The sequence below is a fragment of the Chenopodium album genome, chromosome 1, assembly GCF_948465745.1.
Source record: "Chenopodium album chromosome 1, dcCheAlbu1.1, whole genome shotgun sequence".
In the NCBI taxonomy this organism is placed as follows: Eukaryota; Viridiplantae; Streptophyta; class Magnoliopsida; order Caryophyllales; family Amaranthaceae; genus Chenopodium; species Chenopodium album.
The window spans coordinates 40,769,846-40,779,812 of record NC_137834.1 but is presented as its reverse complement, the minus strand read 5'-3'; the positions used below and the strand labels follow the sequence as shown (position 1 = coordinate 40,779,812).

The 9,967-nt window shown below is 39.7% G+C and overlaps 1 protein-coding gene across 1 annotated transcript; it reads left to right on the top strand.

The window, feature by feature from the left end:
* The first annotated feature begins 8,233 nt into the window (after window positions 1-8,233).
* Window positions 8,234-9,403, top strand: LOC145631623 (uncharacterized). Its single transcript, XM_081683745.1, has 2 exons — window positions 8,234-8,273; window positions 9,078-9,403. The coding sequence occupies exons 1-2, from the start codon at window positions 8,234-8,236 to the stop codon at window positions 9,401-9,403; spliced, it is 366 nt and encodes a 121-aa protein (XP_081539871.1).
* The last annotated feature ends 564 nt before the right edge of the window (window positions 9,404-9,967 follow it).

The following is a 9,967-nucleotide window of genomic DNA, read 5'->3' as shown; positions in this document are numbered from 1 at the left end:
TGTTTTCTAAGATTGATCTTATGAGTGGTTATCATCAAATTCGAATGAGAGAAGGAGATGAGTGGAAGACAGCATTCAAGACTAAGTTAGGGTTGTATGAATGGTTGGTGATGCCGTTTGGACACACTAATGCACCTAGCACTTTCATGAGGTTGATGCATGAGGTACTTAAACCTTTCCTTGGCAAGTTTGTTGTTGTTTATTTAGATGATATTCTGATATACTCTAAAAATTTGCATGATCATCTAAATCATCTAACAAGTGTGTTTGAAGTGTTAAGAGAGAAGAAACTCTATGCTAAGCTTGAAAAATGCTACTTCTTAGTGCCTAGTGTTACTTTTCTTGGTTATGTTGTATCAAAGGATGGAATTTCAGTTGATCATTCGAAAGTAGAGGCTATTAAAACTTGGCCTATTCCTACTAATATGAGTGAAGTAAGGTCTTTTCATGGTCTAGCTTCGTTCTATAGAAGATTTGTCAAGAATTTCTCAAATATTGTGGCGCCTATGACCGAATGTTTGAAGAAGGACAAGGGTAAATTCGAATGGACTAAAGAAGCTCAAAGTGCATTTGAGTTGGTTAAAAAGAAGCTATGTGAAGCACCTATACTTGCGTTACCAGATTTCTCAAGTCCTTTTGAAGTTAAAACCGATGCTAGTGGAGTTGGAATTGGAGCAGTTTTACTCCAAAAGAAGAGGCCTATTGCATATTTCAGTGAGAAATTGGGAGGAGCTCGATTGAACTATTCTACTTATGATAAAGAGTTCTATGCCATTGTTAGAGCTTTAGATCATTGGAGTCATTATCTCCGACCTAATCACTTTGTGTTGCATTCTGATCATGAAGCATTGAAGTACATACATGGACAACAAAAGCTCAATCCTAGACATGCTACGTGGGTTGAATTTTTACAATCATTTAATTTTTCTTCAAAGTACAAAGAAGGGAAATCGAATGTTGTGGCTGATGCATTATCTAGAAGATACACTTTGATTGGAATTCTAAATAGCAAGCTACTTGGTTTTGAATTGATCAAAGAATACTACAAAGGTGATGATGATTTTGCTACATTGATTGAAGAGTGTTCTAAAGGAGCCGTGGGTTCTTATTTGCTGCAAGATGGTTTTCTTTTCAAAGGAAATCGACTTTGTCTTCCTAAGTGTTCTATTAGAGAGCTAGTTGTTAGAGAAGCTCATGGGGGAGGAATTGCTGGTCACTTTGGCATTACAAAGACCTTGAGTATGTTACAAGAACACTTCTATTGGCCTAAGATGCTCACGGATGTGCAACTAGTTATTTCTAGGTGTGCAACTTGTCAAAAAGCGAAGGCTACTTTTCATCAAGGCTTGTATACTCCTTTACCTGTTCCAGATTCACCTTGGGAAGATATTTCTATGGATTTTATTGTGGGATTGCCGAGAACACAACGGGGGAAAGACTCTATTATGGTTGTTGTGGATAGGTTCTCTAAGATGGCTCATTTTGTTCCTTGTCACAAAGTGGATGATGCTATGAAAGTGGCGGAATTATACTTCAAGGAGATTGTTAGATTGCATGGAATTACGAAAACTATTGTGAGTGATCGAGATACAAAGTTCATGAGTTTCTTTTGGAAGTCTCTATGGAAGCTTGTGGGAACTAAATTGCTCTTTAGTACATCTTACCATCCACAAACTGATGGACAAACCGAGGTTACTAATCGTACTCTTGGTGCGCTTTTGCGTGGGTTAGTGAGTAAGACACAAAAGGATTGGGACATCAAGTTAGCTCATGCGGAGTTTGCTTATAATAGATCACCTACATATGCTACCAAACATAGTCCTTTTGAGGTAGTCTATGGAGTCAATCCGAAACTTCCAATTGATCTTGTTCCATTGCCTAAGGGTGAGTTAATTCACAAAGATGCCGAGTCTAAGTTGAAGAGTATGCTGAAATTACATGCTCAAGTTCGAACAAGAATAGAGAAAGTAAATGACATGTACAAAGCTAGAGCAAACAAGCATAGAAGGCAACAAAGTTACACTGTTGGAGACTTGGTATGGTTACATTTGAGAAAGGAAAGATTTCCAGGAAAACGCAAGAATAAGTTGATGCCTAGAAGTGAAGGTCCTTTCAAGATTATTGAGAAGATCAATGACAATGCTTATAAGTTAGAACTTCCGGGAGAATATGGAGTTAGTGCTACATTCAATGTTGGCGATTTGGCTAAGTATATTCCTGATGAAGAACTTCGAGATTTGAGGACAAATTCTTTCGAAGAAGAGGAGGATGATGCAAGTCTAAGCATGGAGGACTTTGAAGATTTGCTTATCATGCATCAAGATAGTTTATCCCTAAACATTGATTCAAGCCAAGCATTGCATGGACACTTTCTTGGATATCAAAGCAAAGCCACGGTTTGCTTAGTGGTTTTTCTTGGAGTCTAGTTCACTTTCTTGAACTTTCTTGAATTTTCTTTACTTAGATTTTGCTTACAAGTTTTTACCTTTCACTTGAAAGGGTTTTTCTTGGTTCAAGCATTAGGATCTTTAATCTTTATTTAGTTCTTTAATTTTTATTTATTTATTTAGTTGCTTTAAAAATCAGTTAGTTAGCAAAATAAATCAGTTTGGTGTATGCTTGTGCGCCAAGGTGCTTGCTCTTCAAGCAAGTTAGAATTCTAGTTTAATTAGGATTGAATTAGGAACTTGTCCTAATCTTCCTAGGTAAACTAAGTCTTATAAATAGGGCTGTAAACACACGAATAAATATACATAGATTAATATTCAGATTTATTTCTTAAGTTGCATACTTGAGTTTTGGTTGATTGCGATCAATTGCTGTTTTGCTTGTTTTAGTTAAAACATTCGTTTGGATTGATTAATTAGGTGGATTCTTAATTGATTAATCTTAGTTTTTGTTTAATTCTTGGTGGATTTCTTGTATAGAATTAGACTTAAACATATCCGTTGTGTTTTGTTGATTTTCGGATCAATAATTCACATCAAGTTCCCAAGTCAATCAATTGGAGAAGTACTAAAACCAATCACACAGCCGCCAGGGGCAAGGGTAGCCGGTATATTGAATTTCGCATGCTATAAAAGAGTTAGGAAAAATTGCAAAATGTAATTGCAAAAATTGAAACAAATTATGCAAACTAACTCAGTCGGAAAATTTCATTCAAAACCGGTCAAAGGCCGGGTGATATTATTGCCCATAGATACATCCGGACGAAAAAAGATAACAATTGTTACCCAACTCCTAAGTCGATAAATACAAACATACTCGGCTCACGGGCCGGAGAAAATAAGTTGGCATACTGTCGTAGAAAATACAAGGGTGGCTGAACTAGGGCTGTTGAGTCTGCTCTGGCTAGTCCTGGCTGGCTGAGAAGTTCGCTTTATTCTTCCCAACTGGGACTTGATCATCCTGGACTTGATCAACCTAATCCACATCCATCTTTTGCTTTAAGGCCCATGCCTTAAATGAAGAAAGAGCCTGCTCATTTAGAACATGAGCGTCATACATCATAGTGGCATAATCATATCTCAGCTTGAACACCTTAAACTCGATGGTTGGGTGGAGAAGTCTCAAGGAAATCCTCAAATGGAATTTAGTGTACCGCTCATTCTCAGCAACCATCCTGCTTTGCTCCTTAGCAATCTCCTATTGCTTGCTTCTCTATTGTAGAAGCTCAACCCCCAGCCAGCTGACATCCTCCCTTAGCTTGGCATTTTCCTGATCAGCCTCCTCCAATGCCTTGAGATCGGATTGTTCAATTTTTCAGCTCTAGCTCAAGGTTGGACACCCTATTGTTGGCGGCGTCGTTATCAGTCATCAATTTTTAATCAGCTCCTCCTGTTTCAACTCTACTTCTTTAATTTCAACATCACACATTATTTTACTATTTCAGCTCTAGCTCAAGGTTGGACACCCTATTGTTGGCGGCGTCGTTAGCAGTCATCAATTTTTAATCAGCTCCTCCTGTTTCAACTCTACTTCTTTAATTTCAACATCACACATTATTTTACTATTTCAGCAGAGCTGAGAGCTTGAGTGGCCTTCTGTTTAGCATCATTTACCTCGTCTTGCTTCCGCCTGAAAGGGACTCTTAGCCCGTCTACCCTGAGCATTGACTGAAAGGGGGTCAGACGGTTAGTTAAACACTTTAAAATATAGAAGAATGAAGTATTAAGTGAATACTAAGTTACCTCAGCCAACAGGCCCTAGATTATGTCAAAGTCCACCACCTGCACATCAGGCACTGCATTCTTCTCTAGCGTTGTTAGACACCTCACCATTCTCTTTGCAAATGCTTGCGCATCAGGAGGCCCTAAGGGAGCATCTGCACCAAAAGAAGTACTTGGTGAAAAAGCAGCACAGGCGATACCCATCAAACCTCCATAAGGGCTGACTCGAGTCTTGACTCTCATGAAGTCAAGCGACTAGAGGAGTTTGATACGTGTCTTACCTTGAGTTCGGAGCTGTAATGACTCTCCCCCTTCAGTCGTTCCAGCGCCGAATGCAACATTGAGTGGCTCGCCACTCTTCGAAGCCGTAGAAGCATCCAGTTGTCTCCCAGCAGCTCGCTCAGATCTTTCATCACAGCCGGGCCCTTACCCCTGGTTGTAGGACGATCTAGGTCGGCTGAAGGGGTAGATAGGGAAGGCCCTTACCCCTGGTTGTAGGACGATCTAGGTCTTAGTCAGGGTTTTGGTCAGCTCATCCCCCGGCTGCTTGAACATCTTGGTGATAGAGCAAGGAATGGATTTGTTCCCACTCTGCAAATGAAAAGCAAGGGTTACAGTCGGTAAATTATCAAATTAAGAGAAAGAGTTACAGACAGCAAATTATAAAGTTTAAGCAAAAAAGCTATAAAACATGGTAGGCGGTCTCACCGCGATCTTCTTAGCCTCCTTGGCACCCAAGGCGGTTTTCCTCTCCAGCAGCTGCTCTTTCCTTAGCTGAGCAGCCGATTTTGCAAGCGTCTTGTTTGGGTCAAACATGTTCAGTGCCTCTTTTGCAAAAAAACAAAGGAAATAGTTGGTTAAAAGGCCAATAAAATAGTTAGTGAATTAATATAGACGGTAAATTACCAGATGCATAGTGAATCTACCTTGTTTGAACATAGTGCTAAGTCCACAGGCGGAAAGGAAGGCATCATCCTTCAAAAAGTCCGGATGGGGTATCCAGGTCTAAGGGACAATTATATGGGTCCTATCCTTCAAGGGCTCAGTTATAGTCTCAAAGAACCTAGGCTCCATTATTTGTTCATAAGCCCTAGACGAAATGCGAGGGAGGGCGCATTTCTTCCCAAGCAATGTTGGGTCCTTATTGTTCCGGCATAAGAACCGGTTATGTCCTAATTTGGGTGAGGAGATCAAGTAAAACTTCTCCTTCTAGCTGGTTAACTTGGACAGTTTCTCCAAGGATATCAAATACTGCGGATGGGTGGTCAGTGTGCACCATGCCCCATACCCGCCTTGTGCCCGACTCAAGTAGTGCATATGAGCAAAGGCCACAAAACTTGGCTCTTAATCTTAACACTCACAAGCGGCGACGTAATTTAGTATGTTAATCCCTGAATTTGGGGTGAGTTGCTAGACGCTTGACTCATACCCCTTAAAAATTTTCTTAATTCCCCTGTGGAGAGAAAAATGAAGGTCGACTTTAATCAAGGCTTCATAACAGCCGAAGCAGTTTTTTGTGTTGTCAATGTCATCTTCCTAGGCAATCGTTGCCTCCGCAGGCGGAACCTCTATTCGCCAGCCTACCTCAACCGGATGTGCATCCGCAAATGCTCAAAAGCTACCCCTCATGGTAGTAAGATCTCTAGGGAGCATCGTAGTTTCTAAAGGATTTAATAAACTGGCCACCTAAGCGGCTGCTGGTAGTCAACCGCAATATCTCCTTGATCAGAGCCCGACACCTAACTCCTCTCCATCAAAGTCATGGGAGGAGGCAGTGTCCTCGTCGCCTGACTCCCCCAGGATTGAGTCACTAGGAGTTGAAGGGGTGCCACCTGGAGAATATTCTGCCTGCTCCTCCGATCCCTCATATTCGTCATCCGGAAAAATTTCATTGGCGGGCAGTTCCCTAGCGCGTCGCCTCCCTAGCGCGTCGCCTCCTAGGCTTGGTAGCCGTCTGTTTGACTCTAGCCATGGTATCCTGCATAGACACAGAGACGGAGGTATTCAGGGATGAGCAAAGCAGGTCCAAATGTTCAGAAAAGCCACCCCCGGCGTGTGTGTGGATAACAAGTCCATTTCTATTTCAGAACTCTAAGTGCAAAAACGGAAAAAGTATAAAAAAGCTAGAAGAGTGTAGAGGTGGTTACCTTAATATTAGCTCTGAAAAATCTGAAAACAGCTACAGACGCTGACCAGATGTGTTCCTTAAAAACGCTGACGGAAGCTTCAATATTTACTACAGGCGGGGGTAAAGTCTCTCTCTCTAGAATTCTCCTTTTCTCTCTTTAAGAAGTAAAAATGATTTGAGCAAAGTGAGGGGAAAGAGAGGGGGGTAAAACCCTACTTATAGAAGGGTAAAATGGGGGGCATCCTCGTCACACCTCAAAAGGTGAACATGCTTTTTACTGGTAACCACTCCTAGAATTCCACGTGTCATAGGCATCACGTGGCCCGCCACGTGATACCAATGAGGGGCAAATGTATAAGGTAAAAATACCCTAGACACGTGGAAAAATCAGAGATGGACACGTGTCAAGCTTGGAAAGGTCCACCTCAGCCACTCACTAGCTGACACGTGTCAGTTGATATTTGCCGAAGTTGTGGCCTTCAAGGCCCACTTCTCTAAAACGCCACAAAACGGCGCAGCCCACCAAATCTAGGTTAGAATGACCTAAGAGAAGGCACCATTCCCAATGACCCTATAAAAAGGGAGATATCCCCCATTTGTTTGGACACATTCAATCATTTATTACACCTACCCTTCATTCTCTCACATCAGAGAAAACACCTGATCTCGAAATCCGAGAAGATCTCCTTTTACTTTTCGCACTTTTTTACATTCTCTAATGCGTTCTAACTTGATAGTTAGAGGCAGAGCTCCAACCACCCGGAGTCTTCGTTGTTTTGCACTTACAGACGCGGTTGGACTAGTCTTCGAGACAAAAAAGTCACCCAAAACAGGTGTAAGGGTTTTCGGGGTTTTTTTTGGGCCATAGTTTCCAATTGTGTGGGTTGGGCTTTAGTAAAATTTAAGAATTGGGCCACTAAACTTAAAAGAGAATTATGATTTAAACTAAAAACTTAATAGTTTTAGCTTACTAATAATGAAAATTATATTACTTTTACATCAAAATAATTTATACTATAAAATCGAAATAAAAATATTTGTAAAAATAAAAAAAAATATATATTATTATTAAGATGAATATGGGAGATTACAATTGGCATGATTGATAGCATGCTTAATTAAATTAAATTTTTAATTTGGTGAATTGGAATATAAAAAGGAATATAATTTTATGAATGCTTTAAGCATGGGAAACAAGTGTCTTAAGTACACAGGAATAAAATATATTGTGGTACCTATGTGCACTTAAGGTGTTCTAAACACCGAGCGATAAGATTTTGCGGTGCTTTATGCACTTAAGGAGTTATTTAACGTTGATTTAGTTTAAAAGGGGTTCAACGTTAAAATTATGTGGTCACTAATTCTTCAAGAATTAAATTGGTATGTTTGATTGCTTAAATGAGTTATAATGATTGATTACGCTATGTTTTGAGAATCATTACCAAGTCTAATAATATGTAAAGTAACGTAAAGTGAAAAAGATTACGCACCAAAACTCTTGAAACGTATATACCTCGAGTATAAACACATAGGGGTAGTTATGGGGTTTTATATTTAACCATAACTTCTAGTGGGAGTACAGGACGCTGTATTTTCCTTTTATTATTTTATGAGCAGGATGTCCATCACTTCATGTGACATTTTGCCAACCCGATTATCTCCCGGTGTAGTTTACCTCAATTTTTTTGGGGCAGGGATTTGGTGGGAAACCTGTTTGATGCGTAATCAAACTAAATAAACAATGTATTTATTTATTCAATTGTTGGTTTTATTGTATGATGTATGCTTGTAACAGGTGCAACAACGTAAGATGTTTGTTGATAGGATGAAAGCATGTTAGTGAGTACTGTTTACGCTTATGTACTTAGCATTGCTAATTGTGTTTGTGTGTTTGTTGGCCTTGTCTTTATCTTGGCCTTACGACAACCCATTTTTAATGGCGAGTAGTGCGGACAAAGTAAAGAGGAGCTTTTCAGGTGATTAAGCATTTTCATGATGGGTATGAGTAAAGAGCGAATCATGCTTAGTTTCCATAACTATATGATGTGGTTTGAATATTATATATTTTGTTTGTGAGACTAACGCAAAGGTTTTGAGTTTTGTTTCGGTTTTGATTAAGGTCTACAATGGTTCCAAGTTGTAGGTTGACTTTGTTTGACTTTGGTTTGACTTTACTTTTATTTGGTTTAACTTTTAAGTTGACTTATTTTGAATGGTTTAAAATAGAGTCTTCCGCTATGTGCATTAAAATGGTTCTCCAATTGAGGATAGAATGCTTGATGACTTCTTGTATGCCATTGATTTGAAAGAGCTCCCATGGTTTACCGATTTAGTCAATTTTCTTGCATGTGGGGAGTTTCCACCTTCATTCTCCAAGAACCAAAGAAAGAAGCTCAAGAGACAGGCTAGGCACTATTTGTTAGATGATTCCATCTTGTACAAACAAGGGGTTGATTTCTTGATAAGGAGTTGTCTTCCAAATGATGAAGAGGTGTCAAATGTGTTGAAGATGTGTCATTCGGATCCTAGTGGTGGTTATATGGGTGTTTCTAAAATCGCTACTAAGATTCTTCAAATTGGTTTATGGTGGCCGCATCTCTTCAAGTATACATGGGGCTTAGTCAAGTCATGTGCTCGATGTCAATGAATCGGGAACATCTCAAAGCGAAATGAGATAACTCAACAACCTATCCTTGAGTTGGAAGTATTTGATTTGTAGGGAAATGATTTCATGGGAATATTTCCTTATTCTTTAAGGAATCAATACATTCTTATGGCAGTGGATTATGTGTCGGAATGGGTTGAGGTGATTGCCTTCCCAACAAATGACAACAAGGTGGTAATGAAATTATTCAAGAAGATCATTTTCCCAAGAATTGGGGTTCCCAAAGCTGTTGTGATAAGTGGCAATGGTTCACATTTTGTGCACAATGCCTTTCAAAAGATGTTGACAAAGCATGGAGTTCATCAACATTTTGTCCGTCCTTATCATCCTCTAACTAGTGGACAAGTTGAGGTATCCAATCGTCAAATTCTTAAGAAGACGGTTGCTAAAAATAGGAAAGATTGGTCGGACAAGATTGATGATGCTTTGTGGGCATATTGAATGGCTTTTAGACTCCTTTCGGCACCACTCCATATCGTCTTGTCTATGGAAAATATTACCATCTTCCGGTGGAACTTGAGCACCGTGCTCTTTTGGCAATCAAGAAAATCAATTTTGATTTATCAAGTGCGGGAGAGCAATGGTGGTTGGATATTCATGAGCTAGAGGAGCTTAGACTTGATGCATATAATTGTGCTAGCATTAACAAGGCTCGTTCTAAGGAAGCTCATGACAAGCTTATTGAAAAGAAGGAGTTTTGTGTTGGTGACAAGGTTCTCCTCTACAATTCCAAGATGAAGTTATTCCCCGGGAAACTCATGTCTAAATGGAGTGGTTCTTTCTTGGTGTAAGGTGTTTATCCTAACGGTGTTGTGGAAAATTCTATGTTGGATTCATCATCTTATTTCAAGGTCATTGGTCATCGGCCCAATTAATATTTTGATGGTGCTTTTGTTGTCCTAGTTTGTTGGGTTTCGATGAGTCTGACTCATCGCGGAAGATAACCCGAGCCAATATCACACTCACAATTAATATAATCACAAGAAATAATTAACTTAAAGAACA